The following is an 18,771-nucleotide window of genomic DNA, read 5'->3' as shown; positions in this document are numbered from 1 at the left end:
TTTAATAAATTTGATTTTCCTGGTCGAATGGAAAGTAATAAGGTTAAGCTAGTTGCCACTGATACAGAGAAGGTCCTATCAACAAGACAACGGAAGTTCTCGTCCTCGGATCCACCCCCTTTGCATGGGACAACACCTGGTGGCCCACCGCCCTCTGCAACCCACCCACCCCCATGGACCACGCTCAGAACCTCTGCATCATATTCAACTCCTCCCTCACCCTTAACTGTCCGATCAATGCAGTGTCTTCCTCGTGTTCCAACACCCTGCACATCCTCTGTAAGACCTTCAAATGGATCCCCTCCAAATCCGGAAAGATAGTCACCCACGCACTCATAACCAGCAGACTGGGCTATGGAAACGCCCTCTACTCCGGAATAAACAAATCCCTACTCCTCAAACTCCAGACCATCCAGTATGCTGCAGCTAGACTCTTCCTCGGCATCCCACGACAACACCACATGACCCAGCACCTACGAGAACTCCACTGGGGCTCCGTCAAAAAGAGAGTGACCTTCTAACTTCTCACCCAAACCTACAAATCCCTCCACAACATTGGACCCTAATACCTCAACGAAAGAATCTTTTTCTATGCACCCAAGAGAAACCTCCGCTCTGCCGATCTTGCCCTGGCTGAAATCCCTTGCCTCTGCAGAACCGGCGATCCTTCTCCTACATCGCAGCCAAGACCTGGAACGAACTCCCCCTCCGCATTAGACAAACCCCACAGTGCACGTTTTTTGGAAGAGCCTCAAGACCTGGCTCTTCAGAGGAGACAGAGCTGCCAGAACCCCCTCCCACCCCCCCAGCGCCCCGAGACACTCACAGGTGAGTAGTGTGCTGCACAAATCCCTGATTGATTGAATCATAATTTTTGTTTTGGTTTTGGAACTAGAAGTAACTGCACCGGCAAACCATAGCTTACATTTTAGTCGGTACCAACAAAAAGACAATTGGGTCAACATTTGATTACCGATGGCTTTATACACAAGGTAGAACAACTTAAACAGTGTCCATTGTTTTGCTGGCATCCAGTGTGATGATGCCAGGGCGAGACTGATATAGTTCTGATTTGATAGTCCAAGAACAAGTATGGCTGTAGAGTGTTTAACTAATTTCCTAACAGGACAGTTTCTTTTGTCGATCCGGGTAGAAAACTTTGCAGTAAGCAATCCATGCTGACATTAAGGCATTCAGGAAAAAGTGTCCAATTTTTTTCCGATAGCATGTGATGGGTGCAACATAACGTATAAACCAAAAAAAGTAATCAGTGAATTTTGACAATTAACGAAGAACAAAAAAAAGGGCATGAAAATTATGATCCGTTTTGTAATTGAAAGAATGAATTGAAAAGGCTGATCAGCATACTATAGTCAACCAACCAAAGGTGCCCCAAGTGACGGCACAGGAAAAGTGAAAATCAGTGAGCCAAACAAAAAAGCAGTAAGTATTTACAATATGTACAAGAGGCCAATACCAATGAAATGTAAGACTGAATCAATCAGAAATTTAGTTATTTTCTTTCACTGCGTCGTCACTTGGAGCACCTTTGGTTGGCTACAGTATAATCAGTCTTTTGAATTAATTGTTTCAAAGACAAAACTGAACATCCTAATTTTCGTGGATTTTTTTGTTTTTTGATCGTCAAAATTCACGATTACTTTTTTGTTATGTTATATTGCACCCATCACATGCTAAATTGTACCCTTTAGCTGAACACTGAGACGCCGTGGGAGTCTATCTGTTACCTTGTCCCCTTTGCCCTCAGCTGCTCGCCGCTCCCACTTCGCGGGAGCCGCTTCGTGGGAGGACCCACCAACGCCGTTTGCTCCTGCCTGGTTGCCGTGATTGCCGAGAGTGCGGAACACCTGTGGAGGCTGCAAGGGTAGCGCGGCAGGGACTCACTATCCCAGGAGTCCCTGCTTGACCACGTAACATCCGGTCAGCGCCCCCCTGCGTGCCCCGCCCATCACCGGCAAACCGGTAAAAGGAAGTTGAAGCGCTTGCCCTGTGTGACCCTTTAGCTGAACACTGAGACGCCGTGGGAGTCTATCTGTTACCTTGTCCCCTTTGCCCTCAGCTGCTCGCCGCTCCCGCTTCGCGGGAGCCGCTTCGTGGGAGGACCCACCAACGCTGTTTGCTCCTGCCTGGTTGCCGTGATTGCCGAGAGTGCGGAACACCTGTGGAGGCTGCAAGGGTAGCGCGGCAGGGACTCACTATCCCAGGAGTCCCTGCTTGACCACGTAACATCCGGTCAGCGCCCCCCTGCGTGCCCCGCCCATCACCGCCCATCCTATAACATCAGGAGAGAGCCCGCCTTGCGGGACGCAAGCGGGACGCCGGGCGAAGCCCGGGCAAAGGGCGGGCCGTCAGTGGCCGTCCGGGGCCAGCAGGGGCCGGGACGGGCCACCCCTCTAACAATCCAGGTAAAACAGTGACTTGCTGTTGTGGGTCATACAACATTGATTATCTCGTATTACATTTTATATGTCTACATACTCCCCAATGTCTACTCGTTCAGGCAGAAGCTCTAGACGAGGGGGGAACTCTACGATAGGCACCATGGATAATTTTATAACCCGTGCAGTTTCTGTTGTGGAAAAAGAAATCATCTTAGCAGAACGCAGATTATCACGTGAATATCTGGAACATAAACGTTCTTCGTTGGGAACATTGGCACAGGCTAAATCCCCAAAGAACATTATCCCAGTAGAACCCTTAATTTCTGTAACTTCTAGTCACTTGCAACCTTGTGTTGTCGATTTAAGGCAAGATAATGGCCCTTTTGATATCGTCTCTGATCATGCATCTACAAACAGAATTTTGGGTAACACTGACACAAGAAATTGCTCTGACAATACAGTAGTTGACCTACCGGCTCTGCCTGCAATATTGGTACATGAAATACCTGCAGAGCAAGTTTTAACACCTCCCCTGCATAAAGCAAGTCGAGTTGCAGTAAAGAGGAAGAGACTGGTCACTCCGCGAAAAGCCTACAGATTAAAAACCCTCAAGAGAATACGCAGGAACTATATGAACGGGGGTGTGTATTGTAAATCTTTAGAGCCAGAAACGATGAATATTGGGTCAGAAGTAAGTGAACAACAACGCCTAACGTCGGATAACGAATTAGCAAATTGCCCAAAAGATCCACCAGTAGCGAATTCTTTACTTGACCAGATCAAATTGCTCATGACAACTTTGCTGTTACCAGTAACTGAATGATTGAAAGGGCTATCGGAACGTCTGGATAAATTCGAGCAAACTTCACTGGATAATTTCTTTGCCCTAAAAACCTTGGTAAAATTACATTCCAAGATTGGAGCAGATACTTCAAGGGTGGAATCTAGTCCTATAGTTTCAAATTCAGCGCAACAAATTGGACCACCTAGGAGAGAGAAAGTGTCAGATCAGAATAGAACTAACACTGTATTGAGGGGATGCCAAATAGAGATTCCCAAATCACAGCCAAACAATGGAGGAATTCAACTGTTTGCTCCCCCAAAACCTGCGCCACGCAAAGTAAAACAGGTGACTAGTACTACTATTTCCAAAGTCCCTGCACCGTCAAAGCCTGCTGATGTGATAGAAACTACAACTTGCACTATCAATGGTGGTTTGGACAATAATGCTCAAGTAACTGACCATAACAGAGCTAGACCAGTGCCGAAAAAGATCCCAAACGCACACCTTCCACCGGGGTGTCAACCATACGTGGCAGTGCTTACTGGTGTCCCTCCCTTGAAAACCAACAAAAGGGAGTCCTATGATGAATTGAAAAATAAGACCCTATATTGGTTGAGAGAAAATAGACCCTTGCCATACTGTTAATTGCCAGGTCATCCAAGTTCGAAGAGTCAGTTGGTTGGGCACTAGACCGAAAGACATAGCAGGGGATTGTATTTTGGTCAACTTTAAAGACCCCTCTGTCGCACACCTTGTGTATGGCCAAAATCAACGGAGAGGCCATCTGGGAATTGGTACTTGTGACCTTAGCTATTTTTATCCTATGCAGCGGCCACAAGATATTAGAGATTCATCCCGGCCAGGCTTGATGAATAACACATATTCGTTTTTTGATCCTCAGACTCCTGTCGATAGAATGTATCCAGAAAATATGGATGTGGACAAAAACTGGTCATGGTGGGGTAATTGACAAACAGGAACAGGAAAGTGTGGATTTTATGGAACTCTTTCCCCCATGTTTAGTAATCATTTAGAGAATCAATGTGTAAAATTAAGCCTAAATTCCTGTGTAATGCCCCCTGTATCTGATAAACCCAAAACTATACGGGTTGGATCTTTGTCTATTAGCCCTCTCGAAGACCACCAAGGGAGGGATATAGCGAATGTTTGTATTGCACAAGACCAAAATAGGTCACCAACGGTACATATTGAGCGGCAAGATTTGGTATCTAATAGCAAGTTTTCTGACGACCCTAATGAGAGGGAAATACCAAGTATATTGGGTACACGTAGTGCCTGCCCTAGTAACTCAGTACAGTACAACCTAAAATGTGATTTAAAAATCTTGTCATGGAATATAGCAGGGTTGTCAAGAAACCTGTGTGATAGAAACTGGAGTTCGTTCATGGAAGAGCATGACATCATGCTCCTTCAAGAAACATGGGCAATTAATATGGTGCACAGACTTGGATACAAAGTATTTCATTGCGGGGCTATTGCATCTGTAAGAGGTAGACCTTCAGGGGGCTTGTTAATTTGGATAAAAATATGTTTGAATGTTGATGTATCACCTCTGAACATTGTTTCCAAAGACTTGCTTGGGGTAAAGATTACCACGAAGGATATGGGGGATATTTACTTGATAAATATCTACAATAGACCTAGTCCCCAAAAAAAGGAGTCAATGGTTGTGGAACAACTAAGTTCGCATTTGAGTAAGTTAGAGCCAAACTCCAAAATAATTATAGGTGGGGATTTTAACTGCCAATTCGAGCCTGTGTTGGGGCTCGAAAATCTCCTAGAAAATGAAGATAGAGCCCTTGATATATCCTCCCTAGATAGCGTAAAATCAGTAAAAAGCTCAGTGGCAGTTATGCAGATTTATGAATTGACGGTATCTTATGATCTAAGGGCATGTAATGGTAGATTAGATCCAGATAAGACAGCAAATTATACATATAGCAAGGGGGCATCCAAATCATTGATTGATTTTGTATTGATCACTACTAATTTGTGGTATCTGTTGTTGGCCTTCACTATCATCAATAGACCAGAAAGTGACCACTTCCCTCTACAATTAGGGCTACTTCCCCAACCGTTCTTAAAATCTGATGGTGGAACGGAATCAAACATGGAGGTGGGAGAGGTTGAGGTCTCCAACAACAGGAGAGCTATAAAATGGACACATATCCTAGCAAAACAAGATATACTTGTGGGCATTTATGATACCTTCTCAGATATTATCCCTCTATACGATAATTTGACCTTGGGATCCCATGAAGTCCTCAAAATGCATTATCTTGTAGAGTCACTAATTCCCCTCCTGAGCAAAACTTGTAGTAATAGCAAATGCAATACAAGAAGGCAATTGGAATTGGAGACACCGTGGTACAACAAACAGTGTCGTCTAGCCAAAGGTAATCTAATCAATGCCGTAAAATCTAAAGATCAGATGAGGGTAAGAGAGTGTAGAAATGAATATAAAAATCTCCTCTCTAGGGCAAAAAAAGAATGGGATGATTTGATCTGGGAGGATCTTTTAAATGCCGCTAGAAAGCATGACCAATGCACTTTTTGGAGCCTGATAACAAAAAACAATAAATCGGGTAGCTCCAACAGAGATTTTTACATTGATGAAAAAATCTGGTATGATCATTTTCTAAAATTATATGATCTGACAGGGGTGTCCCCAGATGAAAACCACATTGGATCTGTTCCTCTATGCATTAATTTAGTAAAATTTAGTATTGAAGAGACACTGTGTGCAATAAAGGCAGCCAAGGCCGGAAAGGCGCCAGGCCCGGACAAATTACATGGGGATTTGTTTACTCATAACATTGAAGTATGGTGCCCCTATATAAATTTTGTATGTAATTCTATTCTGTTAGGAACTCCGATTCCCGAATCATGGAAGGGGGCGGAAATAGTTACCATCTATAAAAAAGGGGATCGTTATTACCCAGGTAATTACAGACCGATAAGTTTAATTGACATTTTACAAAAAAATTTTGCCAGACATATTTTAACTCGACTTTTAGATTGGGTAGAGGAATCTAAAATCCTCTCAAAATACCAAGCAGGATTTAGAATTAGGACAAGCACTGTGGATCAGGTACATAGGTTTATGTGTATTTGTTGGAAATACGTCCAAATAAAGAAGTGTAGCTTATATGTAGCATTCATGGACCTACGCTCAGCGTTTGACCTTGTCCCTCGTTCCCTTTTATGGGATACTCTAAGGAATATGGGTGTCCCGGAAGAACTGCTGTCTAACCTCATAAAGCTTCATACTGATAATTTTGCAAAAGTAAGATGGGGGAGAAATGGTGAACTTACTCAAGCCATACCAGTTAAGAGGGGGGTACGACAAGGCTGCGTGCTGGCCCCGACCCTTTTTTCCTTATTTGTAAATGATATCCCCCCCTATCTGGCACAATGCAATCACGATTCCCCGAAATTATGTAATGAGGCAATTACAGCGCTGCTATTTGCAGATGATACCATTTTAATATCACAAACACCCAAAGGCCTACAAAATTTAATAAATCAATTTAATAGTTACTGCGAAATAAAGGGGTTAGAAATTAACTCATCTAAAACTAAGTATATGGCCATTAATCCCCCGAAAACTTTTAAGAAAAATCTGGCCCTAAACAACACTAAACTAGAGTACGTGGAATTTTTCGATTACCTGGGTATCAGGTTTGACAGTAAACTGTCTTGGTCAAAACAACTAGAAAAAAGTAGGTTGACACTTAAGCACAACTCTCTCCCTATTTTAAAAATCCATGGAGGGAGCACTTCAAAAGCCATAACTCCGGCGATTGAAGTGTTTAGAGCTAAAGCACAAACTGCTGCTCTATATGGCGCCGAGATTTGGGGTCCTTATTCAAACAGAACATTTGATACTGATGAGAATACGTTCTGTAGGCGCCTATTGAGATTACCAGCAAGAACACCCTTAATCCCCGTTTTTCTAGATATTAACCTAAAACATACAGACCACTTGTGCTGGTTGAGGCCATTGCTCTATTGGGTAAGATTATGGTCTACCCCGGAACTTGCAGACTATAGAGCTGGATTAATGGAAATTATGGAATTGGACACTTTTAACTCGATCAAGTGGCTGAGACACATATCCACATGGCTTGCAAAAATTGGTCTATCACACTTCTGGAAAAATCCAACCACCTTGCAAACCAACTGTAAAGATCAGGTAAAAACTGCTTATTGGTATTATATGAATAACAATGTATATGAACGTGCCACTGGTTCATTAACACTCAAATTTTTGCAATTTAAGGACATCCCTATATTTGAACAATTCATGGACGAAGTTGAACCACCTTTGGGCTAAAACCATATTTCTTCAATATAGATATGGGGTTTTACAAATAAATGCAAATACTTGCCGGTGGGGAAACTCCAATTCCGATGGGAAAGACCCATATTGCAAATTGTGTGAATTGAAACAAAATGAAGACGAGGCACACATTCTATTCTTTTGCCCATTATATAAATCACAACGTATGAAATGGATTAAACCTCTTTGTAAAAATTTGGGCATATGTTCATACAAAGAGGCTGAAAGATTACTTAGATCTTCGACTGTTCGGTTGATAACCTTTGGAGTCAGTCGGTACCTCCTTAGTGTCTGCTTGATTAGGAAAAAATATGGACTAAAAACATAGATTATAGCACTTTTAATCACTGGCATTTTAATTATTTAAATGATGTAAATAGTTGTTTTTATTATTAGGTCTTGTAAATTAAATATAAACTGGAAGAAACCCTGTTTATCATGGATGGTGAAAAAAGTAATGTATCCCCACGCAAACTGTAAATAACTTGTGATTTTGTCCGGGGAATTGACACATGTACATACTGAATCTTTTAAAGATGATACTTGTTTTAAAAAAATTATGTTTATAAATGTATTTTTTATGTGTTGGCTTTATGGCAAAAATGTCGAATAAAAGCTTTACAACAAATTGTATCAAAAATATTTGTTCTTTATTGCCCTTGTTCTTGGCAATTCTTTTGAAGGAATTATTTTTGGAAGTGCACTTGAAATAAAAAGGTGCTGAGCACAGATTTGATCTGAGCCTTAGAACTGAGATACAATGGGAGCTCCAACGAGGATGAACATTTAAATGTGCTGCTTCTCTATTTTCAGGAGCTCCAATTGAAATTGGATCTCTTCCGTATAATAGAATTCAATAATGAGCCTGCAATTCTTTGACCCACCTTGTACTTTCATTGAAGTGCCACAATTATGCTCATCATGAGCCATGACCTGTATGTGATTCATCCATAGCCCATAATGCCTTCAGATCCCCTGCACACTACCCGCGCAGCCCTTTTTAGGTCGAGCCTGGGCCGTAAATGCGCTACTCTGCAAGGCATGCTTTATTCAGGTAGGGATTTGAAGCTCCGCCCATATTTTACATTGGCTTGTGTTATTGTCCACTGTAAACTGTGGCTGTTCATTTATCAATAGGCTTAGTAGTCCCTCCTTAGTACCGCCTTGTCTTATTTTATAACCTCCCAAGGCGACCCCCCCGTTACTTGTGTTGTTACTCGGTAGGATTTAATTATAGCCTCCGTGCACTATTTTCTCAAATAGCTTTGTGGACACGCTCACTCCGAACGCTTTAAAAAATAAAAAAATTATAGCACCCAATTGCAATGCGAGAGTTTAAGCTATTGGCAAATGACAATGCCTCTTATTTATCTGTTTTAAAAGTAACACATAAATAAAAAGGCATTGTCATTTACAATGTCAATAGCTCAAACTCTCGTAAATGTGAGACCTTTTTGCATTGCAAGTGCTTGTTTTTCTTATCTTTTATTGGGTAAGACTGGTCACCCAGTGCCAACTTATGTGATATCTTTAGTTGTGGCCCACTGCCACTCTTCCTTTACTCTCTCGTTGTTTAGCTGTAATTTTTGACCTCTGTCAGGGCTGATGCATGGGGACTTATAATGGGTTTTCTCAGACCAGGGCGACAGCATGTGGCCTGAATTTGCAGGGGTTGGAGCATTCCGGTGCCAATGCTACCTCAGGGCCTGGGTAGCCGTATCTGCCTTCGCTGCTTCCTCCGTGTTGGCTGCCACCTCCTTTACCCGCTCCTTGACAGCCAGGCAATCCCGGCTGCAGCACAGCTTCTCGGTCACCAGCCCTAGAAGTGTTTGTCTGTGTTGGTCTGGGTCAGTCACGGCCGAGCAGTCTCTCTCTACCTCTGCCAGTGCACCTGGCAGGCCTTGTTGGGTCTCCAGAGGTCCAGAGAGCTCAACGTCCATGCTGCCTCCCATACCTCCCGCCACCATCTGGTGCTGGTAAAGCACGATTATGTCTCTGTATTCATCTGAATATTTGAAGAGTTGTGGTTTGAGATCAGCGGAGATAGTCGGATATCATGGCGTGCTAGCCGCAAACCTCTAATCTTTTTATTTTTGCTAAGACACTTGTGCTTGTTCTATGAAAGTTATGGATCAGCGTTTCAGGCATGCTAGTGGTGATAGGTGTATAGGACTTCTTGTGGACAAAAAGTTTGTCTTTTTCTTGGACCCAATCACAATCTTTCCTGCCCACTGAAGAAGAAATCCCTGTCCAGAAAGCTTTTAGGAGTTTCAGTTCCACTTATCATGATTCATTGAAATGACACTTACTGTATCAATAAAATCTTAAAACTTGGCTGATTGAAAATGATAAAAACCATCTATATGGTTAGGAGTGGTGGGGTCGTAGTTATGCAAAATGCATAGAACCTCCACAAAACCCCAGGTTTCCGAAATTTAGGGTTACCTTAAAGTTTACATTACCATTCTGGAAAGCAAGGAAGTAATGTTAAAGGTCCTCACAATAATGGTTGGATCAATTTTTCATGTGGGAAAGTGAAGGACGCCAAACTCAAATTTTATCTGGTGGAAAGGATGAAGTTCTCAACTGTAGAGGAAAAAAAAAACAAATGTTAAATGTTCAAATGCACATTTTAGCTATTCAGTCAGTGTCAAATTGGCATTCAGTCACTAAGAATACAGCAGGAAGATTATCCATGGAAATCTACACTAGATCTTTGTGATTATTCCTTATATGTTTGTTTCCAGACTGTTAGGTGAAACGGGTCACCAAATCTGTTCAACACAGTTCAGCAGTTCCGGAACAAACTATTTAGGAAATGTACCCGTCCCTTTTTAAAGTTCTTGTTAATATTCCAAATTGCTAACGTAGTAACAAATGCACATTCACCAGCTCACTTTCCTTTTTTACCACATGGTGCAAATTATATATTTGAAGGATACCAACGTTGCATGAGGAGAAAATGTATTGGACAAGTGAAAATCACAGAAGCTTGATATTTATTCTGGATAGTGGTATCTAGTTGCCCACTCGACGTGTCACTTGACCACCCTTTTTAACGTGATCTGGCTCAGTGTGTCTTGACCTATTTATTCTATTAACAGAAAGTGCTGTTAGAGTAAAGCACATTGAGCAATGAATTGTGGCATTACTGACAGTATGTGTTTTTCTTCTCACAGTTTCCCATTACATTTTCTTTTCAGAAAGGTATCATGTCAAAGAAAAAGGATGACTTTGAAGATATCTTGGAGGAGAGGAGGGAGTCTAGTGATTTTAGGTATGCAATGAAGTGCTACACGCCAGTCCTTTACAAGGGACTTTCACCTTGTAAACCAAGTGCCATCAAGACTCTTGTCCTTCATTCTGAACAGGTGCAATATGCCATCAAACAGGTAAGCATGGCGGATATTTGTTATTATTATATACATTTTTATTTTTACGTTTTCAAAAACCTTTAATGAAAATTTAGACACCGCAGAGGTACCAGATTACACCATGGCAAAATAATATGCATTACGACATGAAAGCGAGGACAACCGTTGACAAGCATTGCGATCAATGATATCATGAAATAAATCGAAGTCCCATCAAAAGCAAAGCGAAGAAATTACCGGGGAGGGCACCACTCCAAAAACAAGGGGGGGGGGGGGGGAAGTGTGGGGTAGGAGGCAATAGGGAACCGAGAGGAGGAGACTCATGGTCCTGCACCAGCGGCCGCCATGGGCGGAGCACCGACGGGGATCGCGGGAGAGGTCGCCGAGCTCTGGGAAGTGTGACTGAGAAGATAGGAGACCAGTGGATCCCAGATATCTAGCGGGCGGGACCAAGCGGGCAGAAGGTCCCAGAATTCGGACAGGAGAGTCTGACACCGGGAAGCATCTTCTAGCCAAAGGGATACCTTCGGCGCGAGTCGGCGACCCCAGCACATGGAAACCCAGCGCCGCGCAAGGACTAACAGCATAGCAATCAGCCTGCGAGAGGCATCTGGGCAAAATTTGACAAAGCCTCAGAGGCAAAGCAGAGGGTCAGGAGGGAGCGGAAATGAGGTGATGTCAGAAATAACAACGCATACCTTGCACACTTATAGCACCTTAGTGAGTGTGACACATAGTCTAATCACACACTCACTTAATTGTTTTAACCTGCACCTACACTTATTAACGGTCCTGAGGAAAGCCAGCTTAATCTAAAGCACAGGCCGAAACATGTAGACCACAACAGGATGTAGGAGGTCTTAATCTTACCACCATAACATCCACCAGCCTTGTTTTTAAACGCTAACAGAGACCCAGTTATTAAAATTTAATTTACCCTCGGGTACTGGGACCACTGTATAGCATTTTTAACTTCACTTTTCACACCACCACACTGCACTCTCAGTAACATACCTGCTCCGCTGTAATCAGGCGTCGAAGCACACCCGGGACACATTTGGTGTCACTGGGTGGGCCCGATGATGAAGCATGCCACCAACCAGGTTGGTGGGTGAGGGCTTCATGACAAAACCTAATGGGTTTCCGTTCACAATACAGCTCCGAGTTCTGTAAAACGTTCACACATAGTTAGTCCTTTTTGATTACATATAAATCCTTGGGGATACGGACTAGCTATCTAGTCCTCTCTCTCTTACTTGATATGCAAATACCTTAGGGCATAGCCAGGCATGGTGGAAAAAGTCAGGCGCAGAGCAACGCAGGCATCTATCATTGGTAATGAGGCCCATTTTGTGCATTTGCATGGGGGAACAGTAGAGACTGTGGAGATATTTAAAGTGGATAAGGCGCAGTCAATAGTTAGGGGAGAGACGTTTAAGGTGCAGCAGTACAGCCAGTCGACCTGGGATATTGTGATGTCTAGGTCTGTCTCCCATGCCTCACGCGCCCTGTCAGTGGAGGTGGGGGAGGCCGCCAGCAAGCTAGCGTAGATTCTGGTGATAAGTTTATGTGGAGAGGAGGACGTATAGAGGAAATTGAGAGTGGCCATCGAAGGGGGGCGATGGGGGAAAGAGGGATGGAGCTTCCTACAGACCGCCCTCAACTGGTAATAAAGCAAAGTGTCCATAGGGCCGGAGTCAGCAGCCAATGAATAGAATTTGTCCCCAGGGTAAAGATCAGACACAGTAGAAAGCCCGAGATGAGTGGCATGCTTCGCCATTCCAGAAGAGGAGGGAAAGCCAGGTGTTGTGCAATAGGCATCGCAGCCGCTGAAAGCACGTCCGGGCCTTAGATTTTCCGGAGCCCCTCCCAAACCCAGCGTAGGGTCTCGACCGGGTCGATCTCATCACGCGGGGCCGCGCCGGGGCAAATAAAGCGGTAGAGAGCGTCCAAGGGGCAGCCAGGTCAGCCTTGACCATGAAACGGAGTGGGGTGGAGCCAGAAATGAAGAAAGCTGGCCTGGGTGCTGAGGGCGGGATCTTTGTTATTATTTTGTGTAGTAGTTATTCACCTTAGAGGATAGATGTATTTCACAGAAGTGTGAAAAGAGTTCCAAACCGATCATGATTCGTTTGTTGAACTACTAAAGCATGTTGGGTGTAGCTAGGAAACATGCATCGTGTAGTCCTAAGATATCTAGTTTTGGTTCAATACAGCACTATTCATGGAGTATTTTTGGGACAACCACTGACTATGTAATTGAATTCAGTGTAGAATCTCTGTATGTATTTTGCCCTTGTGTGGATTCTCTGAAAACCTAGCAACATTTGTTACTGCAGAACCCATGTCTTACTGGATGTTACCTTTTTGTATGGACTTAATTATAATTTGCTTTTATAATTGTGTCAATTGTATTGACTACATAAATATCAAGGGTTGTGTAGAATCTGCTGGAGCAAATGAGACATTTGACTTGTTGAGCATTGTTAGCATTATTTGGCATGGAACTTGAAGCTGACCAGTGCCCTTCCTGTGCTGATGACAAAGGTCGGCTGTAAAGGATTCTTGACGAAAATATGCAGTACATGATTCAGCAGTTCTGGTGTTTAAAATATTGCTTCTTTGCTTGAGTTTTAACTATCCAAATCAATGCTGGATTACTAAGTCCTGGCTCTATCCCCAGTCACTTGTGTCACATATTTTCACCTCGATTTCTGCTGAAGCATGGATGTCAGGATTTCTGGCACAGCTCACCTCTCTTGACTATCACAATATGCCAACTGTGCTGATAGGATTATCTTTCCACTCTTACATTAGAAAACAAGAAATGTTTTTATATTATCCCCCACCCACCAAGACTTCCTTTGGTGGCATGCTTCATCATCTGGTTTTTCCTGTCCCGCTGCGTAATGGGGCGGGCTGCGACAGAACGGAGACATGGGAGTATTTTTTTGTGAAATACTAAGAAAAGGTGGTAGGTATAAGAGTTAGAAGGTCTTATCTAGCGTTAAAAATGCCTGGCTAAGTAGGAACAAAAAAGTTTTATTCGGACCTCTTGCTGGTATGGTTAAAAAGGGGACATTTTCGAGGCATACATTTATGTGTCAAGGTCTACATGTTTCAAGCCTTTACTCCAAGGCTGTTCATCAGGACCACAAAAATTATCCCTTTTTTTTTTATAATCAATTTTATTGATTGTATAAGACAACAAGAAAAACAATACCAGCTCTTCGTACATTTGTGAGTGCAAAACATTGACACGAAATTAATACCCCAGCATGTACAGTCCATTACCAGTATCTTCGCCCAAGTCCATAAGTGATCTTCTGGGATGTTCAATCTTCTACCACCCGACCCACTTGCCTCATACTCTACGAAAGTTCTTCGGGCAGCCTCGGGCCACATGCATGGGTCGCTTCTGTACAGCGCACCAATCCACCCCCCTGCGTCAACGCGCCATAGTTGGAGCAGTTGCGCCCAGCAAGTTGGCTGCAGTATCTCTCTTAGCCACCATCAGAGTCGTGTTTAAGCAAAGCTGCTAAGCTCTGGAGCCATCCAATCCCTCTGTAATACCCAGGAGTACGTTCATTTGGTTAAGGGGGACCTCCCAACCCAGAACCTCTGTGAGTTCCTGTTACTGACTCCCAATAATGCGTAATTGTAGGGCAAAGCCATACCATATGATAAAAGTCAGCCTGGGGGTATTCGCAGCGGGGACAGGATGCATCAGGTTGGACCCCAGCGCGATGAAGACGCGATGGTGTGAGGTACGCAGCATGTAGGTAGTATATTTGAACTATTCAGAGCCGCGCTGAGGAAGTGACTGTTTTGGGCGCCATCAGCGCGTCCCTCCAATCATCCTCTTCCAGGGATCCAAGCCAACTCTCCCACTTGCCCCTAAGATGGGATAGAGAGTTGGGGGTGTTATTTGTAAGGGAACGATAGATGCGGGCGATCACCCCCCTTTCCCCAAATTGCCAGTCATGACCTGGGCTTCGGGTGGACTATATTTGGGTAAGGAGGTCCCCTCTGAGATGTGAGCGTGGAGGGCATGGTGCAGCTGTAGGTAGCAGTAAAACTGGGAGACGTGGCTGGAGTACAGGGTTTGCAGATCCGGGAAAGCACGTATGTGGCTCCCACTCCAGACATCCCCAAGCTGTGAAATCCCAATGAGGTCCCAAGCTCTTAAGCCAGAGAGAGCGGCAGCGTCCCTGAGCCACATTACGCGCCACAGTGGGGTATATCGGGTTAATTTGCCCGACCAGTGGGTGTGGCGCAGGGAGCCTTGCAAGGCTTGAAGCACCTCGCGCGTGACCTCAGGCAGGGTGTGGGAGATAACGTTCCCGTATAACATCCCCTGAATGTTGGAGAAACCCAAATGTAGCTCTAGGCGGTACGCCAGGTGGGACCAGCCACCATTAAACCAGTCATGCACGGTAAGAAGCCAAGTCGCCAGATAATATAGATATAAGTTCGTCATTCCCAGACCACCGTCAAAGGGCGGGATCCGGCACTGGGTGAGGGCCAGCCTCGGTCTCCGGCCTCCCCATAAAAATTTGGTGGCCAAACCATCCAGCTCCTGGAACCATGACCGTGAGAAGGAGATGGGTGTGTTCTGAAGCAAGTAGAGAAATCTGGGCAGGACCATCATTTTAAAAAGGGCTATTCTGCCCATAGGTTTCAGTGGCAGCGTTTGCCATTTAAGGAGGTCAGCACGAACCCGCTTCACTAGAGGAGTGACGTTGAGAGACCAGGCGAAGTCGGGAAGGAGTGTCACCTAGATCCCCAGATATTTGAACGACTGCCGCCAAAGGGGAATCGACGACTGCCAATCAAAGCACTATCTCAAAAGATGAAGAGGGACCAGGACCGATTTGGCAGAATTCAATGGAGGCCGGAGATTTGTTCTAAGAAGTGTAGGGCTCTGAGGCATCTGACAAAAATATCAGAATGTCGTCAGCGTAAAGGGCTATCTAATCCTCTACCAGGCCGGGCCATTGCCATCCCGTGAGAAGCAGATCAGTGCGAATAAGAGAAGCAAAAGGCTCCATCACGAACGCGAAAAGGAGGGGCGAAAGGGGGCACCCCTGTCTCTTGCCCCTCCTGATGGGGAAGGGGTGCAAAAGGGCGACATTGACCAGTACCTGGGCTTGTGGTTTACAATAGATTGTCCTGACCAGGTTGCGAAAGGGGGTCCCAAACCCCATCTCCTACAACACTGCCTCCAGATATTGGCAATCCACCGAATCAAATGCTTTCTTGAAGTCCACCGAGGAGCAAAGAGAGATAGGGGGTCAATTGTTGCCGATTCGTGAGAGCGTGGTGGAGACGTCCAAGGCAGTGCCTGGTCCCCCCGGGAAGGCATGAACCTACATTGGTATGGGTGGACCAGCTTATCCAGATAGGGGCCGAGGCGAATATTTTGAGCTTCGAATTATTAAGGGAAATGGGGCGAAAATCAGAGCAGTGGGCTGATGGAGGCTGAGACTTTAGAATCAACACAATGGTGGCCAGTTCCGTCTCGGAACGGAAGGAGCCTCGTTCAGCCGCTTCATTATACACCTCTAAGAGGTGGGGAACCAGAGTATCTCGATAGGACTGTGTAACTCGGTAGACTGAAGGGGCCACCTTAGTGTCAAGGCCTGGGTCCATAACCGCATTAACGTCTCCCCCAACAACAGTCATCCCCAGGGGTAGGGCAGCTACTAGTGTAGCGAGGCGCTGAAGCGTAGAGGACAGCAGAGAGGGGGGGGGAGTATACAGCGATTAGGTTCAGTGACTGGTTATCCCTTTTACCACCTTGTATTCACAAGCGATTTTAAAAGGGTTTCATTTGAGCTAACATGGAGATCCCTAAGTGCATGGATGTTTTACCATTACCCATTCTGGAAGAAGATTGAACTCTCCCACAAATAAAAATTCAGTTTTATTTTTGGACGAGTATAGATTACTTTTGGAAAGTAAATATCACTCCAGTGTTGTGCTTTAAGTTGAAGAGTTTATTGTAGACATAAAGAAGATACGTGTGACCCCTGGCAAGTACACCTCCAACTGCCCACCACTCTAGAATTCTAGGTCAAGAATACTTAAGAGGGCTTTGCAAGCACCACTGCCGGCGCATGCAAAGCAGCCTCACACTGTACTAATAAACAACACATCTCCTTGCCCCTAAGCAAAATAAATGATCACACCATTAAATATTAAATAACCACCCAAAACAGAGTTAAATATCTATGTGTGGTGATATAATAGTGATCTATACATGCACAGATTTAGGTACACCCATAGTCATCCAATAATGTTTGTCTTCCATACGAGTGTCGATTTAATAATGATGTATACATGCAATTATGTAAGTACGCACATAGTCATCCAAATGTTTAGGCTTTCTTCTTATACACAGTAAAATGTCCACCTTCTCATCTTCTTTCTCTAGCATATTCATTGAAACATCGTTTCTTCCCCACAACTCAGGCTGTATTTAATTCAATTCAATATATCTTACTCGATTTTCAAAAAACCCACAAGAGCTACAGTACAGTTTCACAAGCAATATAAACATATAATAAAATAAAGGTAGACATATGAAATGCGTGAAGATATCCGCAAAATAAAACCATAAATGTAATTTCTTCCCCTGGAATGCAAATCACATAATAATAATATAACCATCCAATTAAAACTGGTAATTCAGACTTCAGGAATTGCCATCAAAACCTAGAATTGTAGTCCCTTGGAAAAAGACCCTCATTGGTAAAGTGCACATACAGAAGAAAAACCCCTCCAGATATGTGAGAGCGGATCTGGGGGATATGATAATGACAACTAACCATCGGCTTCCTGCTTCTTACAGACATTTTTAGAAAGCAGCACACACTAGAACATACTGCCTAAAAGCTGTAAATACATCAAAGCATCTTTACACATCTGAAATGCAAGGGGTTTTAAAATAGGTTTAAGAAAGCGTAAAAAATATAAACTATACAATTTACAAAACAACATAAAGTGCAGCAGTGATTGTCCCGACAGTCCATCTCATGGACAGGCAAGTGATCTATCCTCCAGTGGATAGCGACGTCTGAAAAACACAGAAGTCGCCACACTGCCTGCCCTAAAACGGATGAAAATGAGAAGTGAACTCTCCCACCGTGAACATTCTAAGGATAAGTAAAATGCCGAACATAAAATAATCGCTAAAAGAGTCTTTGAGTAAGACAAAAATCTACATAACAGGACTTCACCAACTTCATATCAGACTTCGTTAAAGCGACTGGCGCAGAAACCTATCTGGGAGATCAATTTCATTGAGATGCTTACACACCTATTTAAGCCAGTGGATGGAAAGGCACCTATCTAAATTGGACCCTGGAGGGGCCTAATTGATCAGGGGAGGGGGCGAGGGGCTCCAGCTCTGTCCAAGAGAAAATCGCCTTGCTGATGTCGGTGCTTTGTTTTTACTGAAAGAAAACCTTGGGGCAGAATTCCACTTTGTAATAGTCGATTATTAACTTTGTCATTCATATGATGACTGGTAGTAGGTGTCGGGGGGGGGGGGGGGGATACCACTGAATGATACTTTTACACTTTAGTAAGACCTTGCTGACCAGAATAGTATTTGGAAATCATGTATTTGATTGCATTTTTAAAACGGATATCTGCAATGTTTAAATATGTTTATACATATTTAAAGGTGTTCAATGTTATTGAATAATTGGGAGAAATATGTTTTTATTCTGGGCGGCTCCATATTAAAACTTGCCTCAGCATTAGATTGAACTATATCAGAAATATAGGATAGATTTAACTCTGAGTGCAAAATAAAATGAGAGCTGGTGGGCAGGAGCAGTC

General features: G+C 43.8%; 1 protein-coding gene across 3 annotated transcripts in view; it reads left to right on the top strand.

The window, feature by feature from the left end:
- Nucleotides 1–18,771, top strand: part of GNPAT (glyceronephosphate O-acyltransferase) — a 555,169-nt gene that overhangs the window by 111,003 nt on the left and 425,395 nt on the right. For all 3 annotated transcript variants that reach the window (XM_078649084.1, XM_078649086.1, XM_078649085.1), the window contains exon 2: nt 10,753–10,941. In XM_078649084.1, coding sequence (XP_078505210.1) covers nt 10,753–10,941 — 189 coding nt within the window. The remainder of the gene's footprint in view (nt 1–10,752; nt 10,942–18,771) is intronic.

The sequence above is a fragment of the Lissotriton helveticus genome, chromosome 6, assembly GCF_964261635.1.
Source record: "Lissotriton helveticus chromosome 6, aLisHel1.1, whole genome shotgun sequence".
Classification (NCBI taxonomy): Eukaryota; Metazoa; Chordata; class Amphibia; order Caudata; family Salamandridae; genus Lissotriton; species Lissotriton helveticus.
The sequence above is the reverse complement of the archived record's forward strand: the minus strand, read 5'-3'. Positions and strand labels throughout refer to the sequence as shown.